At 47.3% G+C, this 20326-nt stretch overlaps 1 protein-coding gene across 3 annotated transcripts in view; it reads right to left on the reverse strand.

The window, feature by feature from the left end:
* Positions 1 to 2882: 2882 nt before the first annotated feature.
* Positions 2883 to 20326, reverse strand: part of ate1 (arginyltransferase 1) — a 63296-nt gene continuing 45852 nt past the window's right edge. For all 3 annotated transcript variants that reach the window (XM_071922593.2, XM_071922592.2, XM_071922591.2), the window contains 2 exons: positions 11682 to 11802; positions 2883 to 3776 (listed from right to left, as the gene is read on the reverse strand). In XM_071922593.2, coding sequence (XP_071778694.1) covers positions 3598 to 3776; positions 11682 to 11802 — 300 coding nt within the window. In that variant the 3' untranslated portion in view covers positions 2883 to 3597. The remainder of the gene's footprint in view (positions 3777 to 11681; positions 11803 to 20326) is intronic.

The following is a 20326-nucleotide window of genomic DNA, read 5'->3' on the forward strand; positions in this document are numbered from 1 at the left end:
AACTCGGGCTAATCACTTTAGCATTGTCTCTTGCCGCACAAAGCCTCCCCTCATGCCCCGTATCCTAGGTAGGGGGCGAGGGAGCGGTCTGGTGACGGTGCGTTGAATTCTGGGTGACAGGGCCCCAGTGGGAGTAGGTGCCCCCCTGTCCCTCAGATAATCCCCAGGAGAAAGGGCCTGCATTTAGGGTGCGATACGCTTAATCCGGGGGGCCTTGCGCACAAAGGAACCCCGCACTTCCTCCGGCCTGGGAGCTTCCGCTGCTCCTGGGGGCCCGGCGTGGGTGCCAGTACAAACATGCACCAATACACGTCCGCATTACAATGGAACAAACAACACAGACATATAGACACACACACACATACACACAAATGCAATCGAAGAGGGAGTGAGGGGGGTGGGGGGGGGGTGGGGAGGGAGTGAGCATGAGAGAGAGAATCAAAAACAAACTTGTAAATTCACACTGTCCTTATGGGGAGCCAATCCAAACAGCGAGCGGCCCACGCACACAAGGGCCAGTCAGAGTAAACATGGTGCTGACACACACACACACACACACACACACACCGTGGACACAGGGAATGTTTAGATTCTGCCCCTGGGAATGGTGAAACAAAGCTTGAATGTAGTGCAGAAAGATTAGCTCGGCGAAGGACAGAAAGAGAGAGAGAGATCAAACAGCACACTGCCCGCAGATAGGATCATATTTACAAACAGGAAGACGGCTTTACGTAATAGTTATTTCAGATGCTACATGGAATGTCCAGGTTTACTCATATGTGCACGTGACCCGGGGATGCTGGCGGGTGACGCATGCATCCGCAATCCCATCCCATCCCTGGCATGGCTTTGTGTTCTACAGTAAGGGAGGAAAATATCTAAAAAAAAAAAAAAAAGATAAAATCTGCAAAACCATGCTTTCCCAAAACTATTCCCTCTTATTTACCAGAAAAATAAATAATAGCCACTAAGGCACAGCCATTTAACATTTAGAGACATTTAAGTAAATAGCTGTGGGATATTATTCCATATTTTTCTGATACGATTCCACATGCAGCGCTGTGAGTTTGGACTTGGGGTATGGAAAAAGGGAAAACCTCAGGCATGGTGTATCTATTTCCTGGTTTCCTGTCTCGCTTCTCCTTCCCACACTATTTCACGCCGACACATCCTCTTTCCTCTGCGGCCCTCTCAGCGTTCTCACATGGCCACGGCACATCTGTAGAGACGCTACATGCATGCAGCAGGTAGAGAGGAGGAGAAAGGAGATCGGGTGGTTAAAAATAATTCAAAGCGTTGGTTTTAACCTGCTTGAAGTGGCAGATGGGTGGAGTTAACCACAGGGGGGACAGTTCAGACGGTGTCAGGTAAGTTGTCAGTGACTTTGAAATGCTTTTCGGGGATTGTCTTAGCTTTTTGGCACTCATTTTATTTTCCTACGTGATAAACCCCACCCATCTGGCACCAACGTGGGCTAAAACAAACCGTAGAAAGTATTTAAATGTTTGATTTGACCCAGGTCTCACATGAAGATAAACCCTTCTCTCTAGGCCTCTTTATTCTCTGAATGGTGACCTCTGGCTGAACGTTATTCAGCAGCGGTGAGTGGTCAGCACAGACCTCATATTTAATAAGAATTATGAGCAGTGATTTGCGGAGGAGGGTGTAGTTTGACACAATTATGTATCGGACTAATGTCCAAACCCTGCCATGCTGTGTCTTACAGCATTATGGACTCATTAGAAAATAGCCGGCTGGTCCGGGCCGCTTGTTTTGACAGAAAGAGGTCCACCACAGTACTGGCATATGTCCTTGTGTGTGGTGTCCACCAAGACTAACCATTCGTGACAGTGCCAGGAGTGTGTGAGTGTGTGTCCGTGTGTGTGTGTGCGCACACCAGGTCCAGGGGAAGCATGCCTAATGTGGGAGAGAAACAGTGAATCCAACGTGGCCACTAGCCAGCGTCAGTGTTCCCTTCCTGGAGAATTAGCCTGTCAATCTGCCCTAATTCCCAAGGACACAGGCAGCTCTTAGACCCAGGTTGGGTTTAAACTGGAGAGAACGACTCCAACGCTGACTGTTTTCTCAAGACTGGGTGCAGACAGGCTGGCTGGCTGGCTGCAACAGTCAGACCACAACAGCTATGAGAGCAGAGGTGCTGGACTGATAAGAGTCCAGGTTAGGGTCAAACTGACACTTCCCAGTCTGTGCTTAGAGTTTCAGTTTGTTGTGTGTGTGTAAGTGTGTTCGTCCGACACCCAGCTGGCAAGAAGCATCCGTAAGAAAAGGACGCCCACCCAGCAGCTACAGACAACTTAGCTAACTGTCCCAGGAATAACTGCACATCTGCCCTTTATATGGGTGTTCTCTCCAATGAAGCCTTGAGTCTGCTGGGCCTGGCCAGGGTCTAGCCAAGTCCCGGAGGCTGCCTGACGTCAGCTCTCTCCCTTCCCCGGCTGAGAGCTGGGCTGCTGTTGACACTCTGTCGGAGGGCCAGGGGCCATTTGCATTCATGTTCTGCCAGCTCATATATCTGACACCTGTCGCCTGGCCCAATTCAAACAAGCCCAACCACATCAGTGAACGTGTCTATCTGTGAGTGTGCGTATCTATTGTGAGACATAAGCTTGGTGTATCTGTACACATTTACACTCCGTTTGTGCCAGCGTACAAGGTTCTCATTGCATTATTGCCCTGTTCCCAAAATCCCTCTGACAGTTGCTTCTGGGTTATCTTGCATAATTTGCATGCAAAAGAAAACCACAAATTCCAAGCAGGGAATATACAATTCCTTTATTTGGTTTAACCAAAAATAACAGTGTCAATATTAAAAGAAAAGCAAATAAAGCTATAAATATAACAGACATAAACAGAAACAGTGACATTTTTGCTTCACAGGAACCCAGTGATAAACATCTTTATTACATTGTGGTTTAGTATGAGAGAGTTTGGATTTCTGAGGTGTACATGAGTGACCAAAACCTTCTTGTCCACGCTTATTCGAGATCAGTAGACATTCAATGGGGAACATGCACTTCAATTGGCAATGCTGACCTAAATCTGATCCCACATCAACACAGGACAACCATAACCTGTTTGTGGTTAGAGGTTCTTTTACAACGTAATCTCTCCATCAGCACACAGGGTTGAGGATGGTACAAAGAAAAGCAAAGCAATGAATGCATGATATCAAAATAACATTCAAGGGACTGTTCCCTGTAACCAACCAATGAGTTTGTGTCTATTCAAGCAAAGGGATACACAACAACTAAACTGTGAACAGATGCTACTGGATTCAGTGATGAAATAAAAAGAAATTCTACCAAATGTGATTGAGACATAATTCATCAAGCAGGCCAGTGGGTGAATGGGTACATACATACAGTACATATTGAGTGGCTACTGCATCGTTTCAGCCTGTGTAGAGCTAAGCATGGTGATACTACAGGGTGAAGCAGCAGAGAGCACTTGCACAGACAGTGAAGAGACAGACAGGTAGACGTACATAGAGACAGACAAACAGGCAGACAGACATATTGCTGGGAGGCGGTGCTTTTATATAAAAGGGTGCAGCGGCGCATAGCGGCGGCCGTTTTTTTAGGCGCGGTAGAGCAAGATCCTCTCGGCGCAGACCTGGCCCACCAAGCCGGCGTACTGTTCCACCTCCGTCTCGTCGCTGGAGCCCTTGCGTTTGCGGGAGTAGGCTGCATAGGGCATGACCGTCCGTCTGTATAGCACCAGAGCTCTGCCCACATCCTTCAGCACCCGCGTATCACCTGGACAGACAGACAGACAGACATGGGGAAATAATAAGGCCCAGCCTAATTGCATGAAGCACAATAAACATCGTCCTCATTTTCCCTCGCGCATAGGCTACAAGTTAACCTCTGACTGACTTTGGTTGGCAATGATACACCATTATTCCGAGAAGCTGCTGGAGAAGTATAAAGCCATTTTTCCCGCAGCACTAATTCCCCTACGCCCTAAACCTGGAGGTACGTTAGCAGGCTAGTTAGCTGGCCTTGTTTACGGGGCCTTGCTCCCCGCTGGCTTGCCAAACTCAGCATCTCATTAGGTCTCGTGTCATAAACTCTGCCAGCTCCCCTCAGACCAGTGAAAACACCGCTATTCTCAAAGCATGCGTGTTCAGCAGCTAAGAATGGTCCTCTGGAGAGTGGATGGAAAATAGGGTGAAAAATGATGACCACCACTCTGACACTAAAACCGCTGCCTCCAGGAGCGGGAGGCTGAGCCAAGCTGCCCACAGTGGCGCCAACAATCATAGAGGACATGCAGGGGCAGGCAGGGAAGCGCCGTATCAACTGAGAGAACCGAACGCCCACAAATACACTGCACATAGGCGTGAATGCAAGTGGGCACACACATGCACACCTCAACACCCACTGCAAGCCCTCATCACCTCCCCACTCCAGTCAGAACAGCAGTCACTCCCCATCTTCTGTCGTAGACTGAAAAATCATATCTTCAATGAGTACCTCATGTCACCCTCTCTCCACTGAACGATATCCCCGCTCTACTCACTCTCGCTCTCTTAAAAAATGATTCCATCTCTCTCCTTAGCTCTTATTCCATTTCTTTTCCTAGCACTTCGCTTCACTTTCACATGATTGTTCTAAGGTCAAAGGAATATTGTAAGAGTACTGCGAGAGGGTTTCTTGTAATTTTTGGTGATACAGAAATTGAAGCTTTTTCTCCGATTACAGCTAAATGCTTAAAATACAAAATTTAAATCACCCCCTCTAAACTGCAAGCCCCCCTTACACATTCCACACAAAACACTTCATCCAATCAGCTTGTCCTATCAATAGCAGTTCCCTTTCAGGAGGTGGAGAAGACAGTACAGTCCTGGACCGGCCTGGCTGGGAGGAAGCAGGAAGAAAATAAACAGAGAGCTTCCAGCCAGGCTGTGGAGTGGACGAGCCCTCCAGGCCCATGGCGACACATGAGTCAAACAGAAGGGAGTTAGGTTTGGTATTAATAGACTTCAGGGCCTCCCACTCGTCACTGCCGCTCCCCTGTCTACACCCATGTGGTTCCCAGCTGAGCATCCAGGTGTTGTGTGTCTGTGCTCATATTTTTGCTGAATTCCTGAAATATTCGCCATGGCACCACCAAATCCCTGCAGACCACCTGGGGATTGGGGCAAGATGAGACAGAGGAATCAGCAGGGAAAGCGAGACAATACAGACGAAAAATGCTAAACCGCAATGTGATGCTACAAACAAAGGCCTTCCCTTGTGCCAGGCGGTGAGACTGATATCCTATTGATAAGACCCATTAATTTAACCACTTGAATTTTGCAATTTGTGGGGTTGGCAGTGGTTTCCCTTGGGACGGCAACTGCAGCACACAGGCTGGATTCTGCAATTTGTGGGCTGGACGTGGTCAGAGTCTCGTTTAAATGTGTCCACATGAGTAAAGCAACGATATAGGCTGCGGTTTGAAATATCAGTGGTCCAGGCGGCGATGAATTCAGGACAGCAGCCCCAAAGGCAACTTTGCAGGTCCCATTAATCAGATAGTTATTGAGCAAATAAGAGTGACAATGATAATGAGTGATTCGTGGGGCTGCATCCAGGCTATTCATGTACCACTGTGGCCTCTGACTCGCACAATGATGGTACCAGAAAAGCAAGGCAGAGAAATGAAGAGATGCGTGCACATAGCCACTAAGGACTCAATCTTGCCAGTTCCTTCGTTCAGTCTTTATTTTTCAAATCTGAAACTTTTTGTCATTTCCGCTGGGTATACAGAGAGAGTAAGTTTGGATGAAGCCCTGAGGCTCCTGAGTTCCCACGCTCCCCGCCTCTATAAAAGATATTTTCATATTTCAACTGAGATTTTCAATCCACAGTATGGCGTCATGTTTTATTTATTAGCTTAATTCCCCTGCTCGGTAATGCCCCAGCCTTGGTGTTTTCCCCTCCTCTAAAAATGCTGAGTCACAAAATTGGAGGATGCGTTACAGGAGTATAAACTTTCAAATGAGGAAAATCAGCAATATGTTAAACCTCAGCCATGTGGGGAAATGGGCTTCAGAAGATGTAAACATGTTATGTAATTTCCACATGATCCTAATTTTGGTCCGTAAAGTATTAGTGTGTCCTGATGGGATGACAGAGAAGCTATTCTATGCTTCCTGAATGATTCATGTTCTTTATCACAGTGTGACAGACCACAGTTACGCAAAGTTACACTTGTCCACTCCAATGTGTGTGACAGTGGTCTAAGGCCCTACTGTCTCCCTGTGAAGAGGCATATTAAGTAGTGAACATGTTACAAACGAAAGTGGATAGCAGCTTGGGGCTTTTAGATGGTCTATTAACCTCTACAGTAACGCTGAGCAGAGCTCGGAGAGGAGGCACAAGGCCCTATCTCTCTCTCTTACTCAGGACAATCCAAACATCCGCTCCTCACATAAACACTCATTTACCCCTTTCCCTTTTCTTCCTCACTCCCTCCATCCACCCGTCCATTCCTCCCTCTTCGTTTTGAGTGGCTCCAGACCTTCTTCCCGTCAGGCCCACCGGACGTCCAGTGACACGCCGCTCCGAGGTCGTAGCCCTTCGGGGTCAAGGTTCAAGGGTCGGGGGGAAGAGGAGTGGTGAGGGTCGGTCCGGGAGTGAGAGGGTCAGGGCCGAAGCGAGGGGCCTTGACACCCCGCCACGCTCCTCTCTCTCTTCCCATCCATCTCCAGCTTTCCAAACGCTTTCTTAACACCGGACACTGGTCAATGGCAGGCCATAGGGTTAGCCCTTGGATAAGGCCGCTTCCTATGACCCAATGTTGCAAAGCCAAAAGAGGACTTAAGCATGAAAAGCAAAAGGGCAACATGGTGGTGTAGTGAGTAAGGAGATCATTCTTTTGACCCGGGTTCAAGCGCCTGGGTCAGCAAGCATCCGCCCTGCTGAAGTGGCCTTGAGCAAGACACTGAATCCCTACCAACTTCAGTTCTGTAGCCGACCACGCGCTTTGACCTCCTACTGGACTGGGGCAAGCGAAAAGAAACTTTCCCTACGGGGAATCTATAAATCATCACATTATTATTACTGAAATGAAGGAAAGGTACTTCTGCAGCGGTCAAAGAGCAACAGATACAGTCGAAAACAACATGTCTTTTGTTTAAAAGAAATCCCAGCTAACCACTTCCATCCTCCTCCTGTCTCCTGCACTCTGACAAAGGGATTTGAGAGAGGAGTGATGGCCCTCTCCCCTCCACTCTGCAAGGGAACATTAGAGAGCCAGGCTAAGGAGCTGAGAGCTTGGTGAGGAGCAGGGTGAAGTACCTCTGCTAGCAGGGTTTACAGAGACAGACACACTGATAAGAAGAAAGAAAGTGTATAAAAGCCAGGCATGTAAAGGTAGACATATGGAGGGGAAGGCAGGGGGCTGGGGGTAACGGGTGGGTGCTGTCAGACCGGGGCTTGTAAAGATAGAGGGGCCTTCTCTCCTTTGTTGCCTCTTTCCACCACCTAATGTCTTGGCACCACTTAGCCTGGCTGCACTAGCCACACATGCACAAACACCAACACACACACACACACACACACACACACACACACACACACACACACACACACACACACACACACACACACACACACACACACACACACACACACACACACTTTCAGTAAGCAGCAGCCTTTAAAGCACAGATAGACTGCAGTACCTCAGCACAATGGGGAGTGTGTGTGATTGATTGTGTGTGTGTGTGTGAGGGGAGAGAGAGAGAGAGAGAGAGAATGAGCAGAATTAGAGATATTATATGATGATGTTTTACTGAACGCAACTTAGCGTAGTGCGTGTATGTGTATGGGTGTGTGTAAGTTTGTGTGTATGGGTTGGCGCCTGTTGGAGGCACTTAAGGCTCGGGGGGTGACTACTCGTGTCACACACTTTTACAAGTGTTTATCCTGCTGAGAGGGCAATGCCCCTACTTCTCTGTCAGGCAAACACTGATTATGACCAAGTGTGTGAGTGTGTGTGTGAGACAGTACATATGTGCTGTGCAGAATGTGTGTGTGTACTGTATGAATATTTGTGTGAGGCTACAAAGAGGCCCTAGATGTGTCAGCAACAGGCATGCAATCAATGTGAGCCTGCTTTAGACAGGGTTGTGTAAACTTTAGATTAGCACTCTTCACACACTTCATTAGCACAGTCAGTAACCCGGTCACCCTGACAATTTGAACTAACACCCAGCATCCCTCTTCTCTCTCACCCAGGGTGACACTAGGACCTCTAGGCAGGCCTTTACAACAGGCCTGGGTTGGAATGAATGGGCAACAGATATTGGTGAAACCTGGGGTGTCTTAAACAGCATTGTGTGTAGAATTTGTTGTGATTTGGGGGTGGAGGTAACTTTGGTTCTGAGACTGCTGGGCCAATTCCAGGATTCATTCCAGTAGGTGTTGCAGTGCAAAAATTGATATTTATGTGGACAACTGTATATGGACAACTGTGCTGTAATTGTTATTTTTGGGGCGTAGTGTATTTTCATTATATTTACATTTTTCAAATTTCCATCTGTGGCAGTCCAGTCCAGTTAAATGACTAGAAAGGAAACACTGGGTATCCAGCAGTGACTGTAATAGTTAGTTACTCCCTAAAAGATACATAGCAGGAACTCCGCTGGGCACAGGACTTCCACCGTAGTGTTAGTGTCCTATGCTAATTCAAAAACGGAGAGGAACATGTCCCAATTTAGGCCTAAAACAAGCCACACGTTGACAACCTGCCAATTAGGGCTGGGCCACAAGCCTCAACAGTGTGCCATGCTGCTATCCTGGCGGTGACAGAGCGAGCTGACCTGGTGACTGACCGACTGCTGTGTGTATTTCTGGAGAAGACAACAACCTCCCCACCACCACCGCCACCGCCGCCGCCGCTAGTCTGGCAGGGACCAACTGTAGCCGCAGTCCAACCCCACAACTTGGCTACGGCCTTGGGAGCTAACGATCGAGCTAGCTAGCGCTGAAATGTACTGGCACTGCGTTTCAACACAGAAAGCCAGGCCTGAAATAATGTCCGGTCCTGTCCAAGATCAACAGTCCACACAGGAATGGAGGCACCGCAAGACACACAAAACACACGTAGACTCACACATGCACACACACACACACTCTAACCACAGTCAAAAATTCACAACTCTGACACCACCACTTTGTCCTCAGTAATTTGTGCCTACGCAGGGATTAGAGCTGTGATTGACAGGAAAAGGTCAGACCTACCACTGCCTAAGCTGTTAATGGCCATGTTGTAAATGACCACCCTACTAATTGTCCTTTAAATACCCTCGCTTCTCCTGGGCGTGGTGCTTTCACCACCGCATGAATCAACTGCAAAAGCTGGCCTAGAAATTGAAAAAGGTCTACAATCTAAGAGTTATTAGTTTCTCGGATCGTCTCAGTTTCGAGATGGTACAGTCAGTCCCCATCACATCATCTGACAGCCCCCGAAAAGTGAAAGAGGGGACGGAGGAAAGAGGCGTAAGTGGCAGAGGAGGTTTTTCCTTAGCAGTTCAGCTCCCCAGGGTGTGTGTGTGTGTGTGTGTGTGCCTGTGTTGGTTTTTACCTCCCTGCATGGCACCAAGTCCAAATATGACCTCACTCTGACAGAATAATAGAGCACTGTCTGTCTCTGGCTCTCTGCACATATATATCTCCCTCTTTCCTTCTCCACCTCCCCTCCTTGTACCTCTCTCTTTTCCAGTGCCAGCATACGGTACCAGCCTCCCTCCCCTTCACTTCCCATCGCTATAAAATTATTTATGTCACAACACGTTCCCCTCCCTCTCCCCCCGTCTATTCTTCTCCTATTACTCCCTCTCTCACCCTCCATCTACCAATCCTCCCCCTTCTCCCTGACACTTAGCTCCACTCTTATCTATTTAGGCATCTCAAATTCTTGTCTTCTCACGTCCCTTACTCCTCCTTACTGTCTATCAGTGGATCTTTCCCGTTTGAAACTCAGAGGTCCGGTGCTGACACACACTCTTCCGTCCGTTCCCTCCATCACACACACATCTCCAGCTTTCCTGTCCATTGTGCCTGTCTGGTGATGCGGATTAATGGGGAAGTGTAAACAGGGGATGGCTGGCCCCCTGTACTGTCAACCACTCAGGTTACAAGTACTCACAATACTCTGGCACACATATATGCACGTTTAGAATCATGCATACACAGGCGCGCGTGCTAAAACACACACACTGTACACTAGGGCTGGGCGATATGACCTGAAATCCATATCATGATATTTTGTCACGTTTACCTCGTTAATGATAAATGAAACAATAATTTGTTTATGTTTTTTACCTTGGTGCACTAGTATTGCATTCTCCATTAGTGTTATGGCCATTAGCGTTGTTGCACTGGACAAGCATAACACAGCTGTTATGTAAAACTGCTTTGCTAACTTAATCTAGTTGTAGCTAAAATCACCGGAAAAAAATATTATTAGCCATTAGCCACCACAGCTGCAAACACATTGCAATACAAACAATGGACGAGTGGGCATCAGTCAATACAAGGTGAGAGAGTGTCGCTTTCTTAGCATTTTGCAAACTTAATACATTCCACACATTACGCAAAAAAAGCTGCTTTGCTAGCTCAATCTAGTTGTCACACACAGATCAGCCACCGTACTTGCAGAACTTACTTGCAGACTGACTGACCTGAAGTTTGGCTCCTGAGGGATTGCCAAATCCATCAAGTTTCACATTCTACTGGTAGCAGCTTTAAATTAAAGAAACACACAAACTACACTGCATGTGAGGAATGCATTTACTGAACATACAGATGTGGAAAACTAGGTTGGTAAAAGATTCTTACATTTTCTGTATACTGCCCAGCCCTACTATGCACTCACACTCACAAACTCCTGTCATCTCTTCCCTATATCTCCCTGCTAGCACTCAGTCGTATGATGCAAGTGCTTTCAGTTTGGTTTAGGTAGGAGGTGTTGGAGTTTTACTGCAGATTCCCCTAAGCCATCCAGAGCACAGCAGAGAACTGCAGAGTCAACAGAGCAGAGTTAGGGGAGAGAGGAGGTACAGAGATTAACAAATAGGGAGACAGAGCAAAAAAAGCTATCACTCTCTCTGCAGCTATGCACAGTCAACCCCTCACTTTTTAACTCTCTCAAAGTCTCCCTCCTCCCCCTTCTCTCCACTTTCTCCCTCCCTTCCCTTTGGTCCAGGCGGCGGGCGTCTGCCAGTCTAACTTCTGCATGTGGTCTATTACCACTGATATCATTATTCATCTAATGACAACATGGCCCTTTCATAATGACAGCGCTAGCTCCGCTCTGACCACACTGAAAGAGCATGAGGAGAGAGAGAAGAGGGTACGATCAGAGCTGCCGGCACTCTGCTGACCCCGGTTCAGTGACCGCACGCTATCTTGTAGCAAGCCCAGAGATTTCGACACAGCACCACAGCGGAACCAGATCAGATCGTAACACAGGGTTCCTGGGTTCATCCAGAACAGCCTGTAGGCGGAATAGGGAGATCCAAGATCTAACTGACAAAGGCAGGTCAGTATGTTAGCGGTGGAAATGAAATCAATGGAACAGAATGGGTCCTGAATATGGAAAAAATTTCAGATATTAAATGCCTTATGCTAATAATAATAGTGGAGTGTGGTGTTGCATAGTTGTACCTGCATCAGGGTCCTGGTTGAAACGAGCATAGCGGGCATTCTCCAAGTCGGGTATGCATCGCTCTATAGGCACCCAGACATAGGTTTCTGGGCACAGGAGGTCTGAAGGCTGGTATTGCCCCTAGGGAGGGAGGGAGAAAGAAAGAAAGAGTTATACTTTCACAGACTAGTCAGCCGCCAGTGTGAAAGAGTCGACTGGTGTAAATCAACCCCGCAAAGCTTCCCTGGTCAAGATCTGGGTTGAGACCCAGATCAAACTCTGCTCCTCCTGGTGTGAAAGTTCATTGCTTAACCCATGTTCCTCTGTGTTGTTCGCTATGTTGAACGGAAAATGTAAACACAGAATCAGCATACCATAATATTCCCTGGTTGTGTTTGGGAAAGGGGTACAAGTCTGTATTTGACTCAACATTTTGGATGGAAAGTAAACCAAGCTTAACAAAAACAGCTGCAGAGCAGAAAAAAAAAATGGGTGAGGAGCAGAATGAACAGAGAGAAGAGAAGGGGGAGAGAGAGAGACTCCATTATCAGAGACCTGTGTTCTATCACATGGCTCCAAACAAACACAAACTGCCGAGATAGCTCTGTAAACAAGCAGGCGCCTCCAACAGGCCTGCTGCGCCTTCTCAACACACACACACGCTATATTTATAGTTATATGACATTAAACTGAAGGACAAAGATATCTTTACCATTTCATAAACACACTCTCATACACAATCGAGGTCACAGTGTGCTGGGTGATGATATTCAAAACAAAAAGAAAAAGCCAGCGATGTGATGAGGAACACAAAATAATCAAGAAAGAGGGCAGACAACAGGGATTTCCTATTGAATGTGAGCTGTATGCCCCAAAAAGAACCCCCGAATCCTGAAAGAAAAAAAAAGAAAAGAAAATCCCATCCCTGGAAAATGCTGTTGCTATACGGGCATATAGGCCCATCTGTCAGTGGGCCTATATGGAAAATATGCAGCCTGTTTTCACAAGCAGGATAGGACGACGTGAGAATGGACTAGTCTGCTTTACGGCTCTGAAAAATGAAAAACAGAAGAAATTATGTGTATGTGTGTGTGTGTGTGTGTGTGTGTGTGTGTGTGTGTGTGTGGGTGGGTGGGGTGGGGGCATAAGGGTGGGGTGAATGACAGACAGGTTTTGCCCTCAGGGTGGGGTCCTCCTGCCTTGTACTCCTCTAGACCCCCCCCCCCCCCCCCCCCCCTCCCCAAACAAGGCAAATGTAACACTCAATTCATACGGTCATGGAAAAAGTGTGCAGCAGGGTCATCGGGCCGGGGTGCAGGCTATACGTAAAAACCAATTGAGAGTAGTGCAAAACATACTAGTGCGCTCTAAGTGCTATTGCTAACAGATGGGTAGCAAGAGAATGCTACGCATCTGTAGTTGCAACGGACACACACACACCCTCCATGTCCCTACAACCCATAGCATTCTCCAACTGTCAGCACAGTCAGCTCCACACTCTCACACTCCACCTCAACTCTATAGATTCCTTCAACACCACAGTGGGACACACCTCCATCTGCTGAACACACACACACCTGCTCTGCAGCACACACACACACACACACACGCACACACACACACATCCTTCCCATTATAGGCACCTTTACCCTGACACTGCACCTCAAATCACCCCGGATGCGTGAGGGGACACAGGGCGGAGGGAAGAAGGGAGGGATAGAGGAATAGAGGTAGAATAGAGGTGTAGATGGAGTGGCTAGCCTTTGGTTACACTCTGGAGAGAAAGAGAGAGTGAGAGAGACAGAATAAGAATGAGAACATGCAAGCACAGGCTTCTGGTTAAGCTGTTATACCATGATGAGAACCAGTCGTGTTTCTGTGTGTGTGCCTAGACCTTGTATAAGTGTGTATTTTGCGTATGAAGTGGACTCTGGATTCTTGAAGGCCTATATTTTTATATCCTGGTTTAAAGTGCAGTCCAGAATGACAGATCCAACTCCTTTACTATAAAATGTTCGACTCTGACAGAGCGAGAAGCCTATATAACCACAATGAGAGACATAGGCAGGTCATGGCACAGGCACAATTCCTCAATTCTCCCCCTGAAAGGAAGGAGGCATGGGGAGAAGGGAGGAATACAACCAAATATGAGAGGACACGGCTATTAGTGGTCTGGAGCGAGGAGAGAGGAAAGAACAGAGAGAGAGAGAGAGAGGAGGAAAAGAAGAGCCTGGTTGGCCACTATCTATCCGTCTGCTGCTTCTCCTTATTGGACTGAAAGGGAAGACTGAGCTCACCACCGCAAACTCTCTCTTTACTCTGTCTTTCTTTATCCTCCCTCTCCATATTTCGTTTTTTTCCCTCCCCGAGTTGGCTTGAAGGCTCTGTAATTCACGACGACTCCTGCAGCCATGTTTTCTGTTTTTGCGTCAGCTCGCTCGCATTATCTGTCTCTTCATTTATCTAACAGTTGCTCATACCAACAGAGAGACCAGTAATCGTTTCCTGGAACTTGGAACCTTGAAAGAGGAGTGCAGAGTGTAACTGCATGTCTAATGGCTGGAAGTGAAATGGCCTATTCCTATAAATCAATGTTGTCGAGTGGCTGCTAGCTCAGCAAGGGGTGTAATGAGGGCGCAGGAAGTGATAGTGTGAGTATATGTGCATGGACAGGAAGCCTGGTGATAAGGGGCTGTGTGTGTGTGTGTGTGTGTGTGTGTGTGTGTGTGTGTGTGTGTGTGTGTGTGTGTATGAGTCTGTCCAGTCTAGATAGTGTCCACCGTGTTTCAGGGCTACCCACCCGCTCACAACAGATAGCCAGGGCGAGGCTCTTCACACAGGGAAAATCTTTTTCCTCCTTTCTTCAGTGGCTCTCCTCCTCCCTTTCTAAACACTCAAAGCTTCCCACACAAACCAATCCATCACCATCCCTCCTTCCCTCCCTCCTTGCCACGCTCACGCGTTCAGACAGATATGGAGGTGATGCCGACGACTGACGACCTCTGAAAGGCTCGTTTAGAGAGACAAAGAGAGATGGAGAACGAGCGAATGAGTGGAGAAAGAAGGAAACATTGACAAACTTCAGCAGCCAGACTTGGCTGCCATCAGAAGTGTGAGGAACGAGAGGGAGTGGGGGAATAAAGGGAGAGAGAGACGGGGAGGGAAGGATGCAGATGAGTGCAGGGATGGTATTTAACGTCACAGAGACATGGGCCGAGGCGAGCTGATGGAAGTGATAGGAGCAGACGGAGTGCCAGGACGAAGGGGCCCAGCGCTGAGAGGAGGTTGAAAGTGGGGGATGAAGAGGGAGGACCTGGCAACCATGGACAGAAAAAGACAGAAATAGGAGGGAGATAAGTAGACAGAGAGTGAGATGGAGACAGTAGGAGGACTGACAGATGAGGGGAGAAATGAAGAGCTGCATTCAATCAAAGCCACAAAGAAGGGGAAACCTCAGCAGAATGGAAACTGTACATTCACAATAGGGCTGTGGAGCTGACAGGATGCACTCAGTGATTTAAATCTATTGTTTTGCCCTGGGTTTGTTAATGAGTGTGTAGAGGTCATTGTTTTATGGCAAAGCAATCTTCCACAGTGCAGGTTGCCCAATGAATTGAACTTTAACGAGACAGAGGCAGAGACAGAGAAGAAAATTACACAATCTCATTTGAATAACAATTGCCCAGTGTAAACAATTACACAACCCCAATCATGAGAAGCAAATAAACACATACTTCCACAGTGCTTAACATGCAGTTACACAATACTTTACAAATCTGTCATCACTCTGAGCCCTTGGGTGACACAGAATCACTCACTCTTTTCGGGACGCACACAGACTATAGACAAACAGAGATAGCTGGGGCCCTGCTGTCACTTTATCACCAACTCGAAGACAAACACATAACTGTCACCTTATTTCTCTACCCCGTTGTGCACCCTTTCCCCCAATTCTATCTCGCTTTCTCACACACCTCGGGATAGGAGCAACGCCCCGGGCCCATACCTGTGATTTATTTGAAAAGCAATTAATCAGACACATAAATTGTGTGCTTCACTGCGGCCAAGGAATCCTCGTGAAAACCTACACCGCTATTGCCTTCTGCTTCTTTTCTTCTTCCCTGCCTGTTTGAGGAGGACTAGAGAGCAGACACGTAGCAGTATGTGCAGAGTGGAGACAACTTTCATCAACCAAGAGCCCATCAACCAAAAGTCTATTTCACATCTCCATCTTGTTCAAAATACTAAATGCAGTGCTTCTGACTGCTCCAAAGTCTAGGCTTAAAGTTAGGATCCGTGTCATTTCTGTGTAAATAAATGTGTGTTTTGCTACACGCTATTGCCATTGGTATAACGCAATGGTGATTCAACCTATACCCAGCTCATGAAAGCTTTTGTTCTAAATATCCGGTGTCAGCTAGGTCTTTCCAGGGAAACATCTTCTGACACACAGCAAGTGATGCTTTTAAGTTTCCGGCAGCAGCAACAGCGTTTGTTTGGAATGAATAGAAGAAGAACTGGGTAGTTAGCATGAGCAGTAATAGCCAGCATGGCTGAACAGACAAAGAACAGAGCGCCACCTACAGAAATTCATGGATTACCACTTCAGGACTAAAGCTTTTGGCTCCTGTCTGAGGAGCTTAGGCCAGCAGAATCAGTATCACTTTAAATCACTTCTTAAAACTTATTTTTACAGATTTTCTTTTATTTAGTGTCTTTTATCATATTATTCTTACTATTAAATTGTTTTTACCCTCTATTCATGTCCTTTACCTTGTGCTGTCTTCTTGTTTTTGTTTGTAGTAATTAATTTATGAGTATAATGTTTACTTTTATTATTAAAATTATCATTATTATTATAGAATGCATCAACATGCTACTATAAGGCACTAGTACATCTCACTGGGTTCTCCTGAAGAGCAATTTGGGTCTGAATCTCTGCGTGATTGGGGTGTAGAGCAGTGTCACAGTTCAAAGTGATCCTTCTCCCTACTTGGAGCAGTGAAGACCAGGAGAGAGGAGGTGGATTGGGTGTCCATGTGTCTTAGTGAGAGGGCTTCCCTGGCTCCACCGCCTTACTTTACACCAACATCTGCTGCTGATTTCCTGCTCATATCTCCTATTGAGTTTTCATCCACCCTCCCCCTAGTCCAGGTATCCCTGTGTGTGTGTGTGTGTGTGTGTGTGTTTAAGTCAGACACTGTGCAGAATTTCCAACTGCAGTCTCAATGGGCCTATTTTTGATAACAGTATCAGTACAGCTGAAATCTCTACAGGAAAGAGCACTAAGTTATATAGTAATCTGTTGGTCAACTGAACACCTACTTCAATGCGAGACAGAGTGGCTCCAATAGAGTGATGGGAGGGGTGGCCACAGAACAGGATGAGGTCACCAATGCTAGCTGCTGCTATGAACAGACTGGTCGTCTATATGTTTGTCTCTTGCAAAAGATATATTATCTACAAATATTGGGCAATACAAAAAGGAGCCTGTTGTATAATATAGGCAGTTGGCCATGGACACAATAGTGAATAGGATATGTCAGGATTACACACTGGTCAAGCACTCTCAGAAAGACATGGACATTTGACCCAAACAGACAAATACGGTCGCCGCGTTACGTCTTTGCAGTACATTCTTCAGCTGGTGTTGAACCAGGACAAGCCTGAACTGGGAGGGGATACAAAGAGGCCTAGTGTGACCCAGACCCAGGCAGACCTAACCTAGGCTGGCCCAGGCCGGCACTCTGACCCAGGGTCACATTCAGCCAGTCCTAGTCAAAGACCAATAAACACAGGCCCTGATCCCTACATCCCTACTCTCTCTCAAACATACATCTCTCACAATACGTCCCCTCTATCCTTCTAGGACTTTTGAAACGCACACATTCTCCCCAGACAAGAGGACAAGGCTGGGGGGCCTGCCGTTGCTGACGGACACATGTAAACAGTGCAGCTCACACAAACACACATACGCAGCTAGACAAATAGCGCTCGCACTGAGAACCGGGCCGGCTGGAGTGAGGGACGGCACCAATGAAAGACACGTCCAAACAAACTCTGTGTCGTTCTCTGACTCAGAATACTGCGCCTACATGCGTGCAAACACACACAGACACACTTTCACCACTGCCTGTGACAATATGTACATGTGAGTTTTGTGTGTGTATGCGTGTGGGTCTGTGTGTGTGTGTGTGCCCTGAACACGTCTGGGGTCTGCGTTTGGGGAGATTTACACTAACCGCCGCTGTTTAAACACTTGGGGCCCGCCAAGGCCTTTTCACCCCACTCAACACATTACCACAGGACGACCTTCAAATAAATAAAGCATCCAGGCTGGTAACTCTCCCCCCTGGGCCCCTAGACAACCCCCACAACCCCCCACCCTACAATCCCCCACCCTACAATCCCCCACCCCACTCTGTCCCGGCCCTCCCTCGCCCGGCTATGCGTCACGGCTCCAAGGATGACAGGTTAATGAGGAGAAAATATTTTTACAGGATCGCGTTTCAACGGAGCCCCAAGAACCAAGGGCAGCGCTTTTATGGGCATCAGCTCGCGGCCCGGGCACTTTTATCTCTTCATCTCCTCTGGTCTTTATGGGTAGGCGAGCTGCTACGCCTCCCTGACACAGACCACAGCTTACAGACTTACAGTCACAGCCCCAGCCCCTAATCTCAGTCTTAAAACCCCACCTCAAGCATCTAACTAGAAGACCAAAGCCCAGCCCTCCACCCGCTCCGAATGACTGTCTAACTGCATTTATGAGGCCGACTCACTCTGCCCGTTAGTGCTTATCGACGATCTGGTAGCTTTTCCTTGCCAAAAACAGACCAGCCGTTTCAGACAAAGCGGCGCAGCTGCAGCAGGTTTGAAAATAAATAGTGGTGAAGTTAATGGCAAGGCAAACACCTCAGGCTGGCAGCTAGAGGGCTCTGGATGTGCTCAGCGTGACACCACCTCCAAACTCTCACTTTCGCCCCCGTGACCTTCACACCTCCCCCTCACTTCTCCCCTCCTGCCAGCTGCCCCCCCCCCCACTCCCTGTCCTTCCACCCCCAGTAAGACTGAATGGTCTGACCCGACCCCATGAACTTTGCCCCCCCCCGCCCCTCACCCTGTCAGCGCTCCTCCTAGGGGGTGCCAAGCAGAGGCTGCCCCCACACTGTGCCGTAGCCTGTCAATGATTTGTTAAAAACACAACCGTGGCAGGACAGGAGAAAAAAAAAAGAGATGATGAGGCATAAAAGAGAGGTGAAATTATCAAAAACTTTAAACAAATGTTTCTGCTGAGAGGTGCACTGTTGGTGGTCTCCCGTCGAGCTAAATCAAACAACGCTCTTTCTGTCAGAAAGGCTCCAATTTAAGGAGGGGGAGGGGAGAGGGCTGGAAGGCAGGGAAAAGTGGTATGTTTTAGCCTATAAACTTCACAGAGAGGGTGAAAATGGGCCTGGTCTGGTTTGATCTTATTTTGATGGGCACAGGTTTTCTAACAAGAGGACTGTGAGAAGGCTACGCTACTGGCATACAAGAGGAATACATTAGTCTGAAATTGAATATTGCTTCATCTCAGGAAAAGACCACTAAGGGGCAAAAAGAAAGCGAGAGGTAAAGAAGCAAAAAGTATGATGGTAAAAATGTGAGAGCCCACCAGTCTCGACATGAAACACTGTTCTCACCACAGTAATTTTATACCACCTCCATTTTCGCCATCATGACTCAGTGCATCCAAGAATGCAGATATGACAATCGGAGAAATAAGATCCTCCCCGCTGCAAAAATACATATCACTCCTCTGCTTGCTAGCCAAGCAATAACATTAAACTAAATGCACAAAAAGTGTGGCTGCGGTTTATGTTTCTAAATGAAATCATCCTATTTGGTTCAAAGCTTATTCATCACTCCCCCCTCCCTCTCTATCAATCTTTCATCCTAACCAGCATGGTGGCTGGTTTCCTGTACAGTTGCTGAGAAGAACGGAAAAAAAGAGTGAAAGAAAGAGAAAAGGGGTGGCTTCACTGTGCCTGGACCTGTAGGATCTGTGAAGCGTAAACCTACAGTTCTACACAAACATTGCTGTTGACAGTAAACCTTTTCACTGCTACAATAGAGAATACAACTCAGCAAAGTCTATCAATGGGTGGGCAGAGGTTAAAAAGTTTATGCTAATAGCTGCAGTGTTCTAAACAATAAGAAGACATGAAGACTACACCATGTGGGCCATATCCAAAGCTATATGCATATATATATATAAATAATCATAAAATAAAGAACTCTGTACCCACATGAACAAATCCAATATCGCTACAAAGCCAAAGCTGTGTACTGTACCATGGTTAGGGATGGGCCCCCCTCTGGGAGTGACTCACCCCTAGATGCCTCAAACTCACTCACTGTCACTCTTAATCTGCACAGATGTATATCCAAGTGACACGTAGAATGTGAGGTCACACACGTACACATAACATATGAATGGGGCCCCCCGAGTGAAAATAACATGCATGCAGAGTCCTGATAGCTGTGGCTCTAAGCTCTTAGCATGTCACAACCTGCAACTGCATACTTGGAGATTTACAGAGAGAGGGAGAGAGATAGCGAGAGGGAGGGAGGGATTGACAGAGATTAATTACCATTAACATACAACATGGGTATTGTTTCTCCTTTC

Source organism: Centroberyx gerrardi, chromosome 15, assembly GCF_048128805.1.
Source record: "Centroberyx gerrardi isolate f3 chromosome 15, fCenGer3.hap1.cur.20231027, whole genome shotgun sequence".
Taxonomy (NCBI): Eukaryota; Metazoa; Chordata; class Actinopteri; order Beryciformes; family Berycidae; genus Centroberyx; species Centroberyx gerrardi.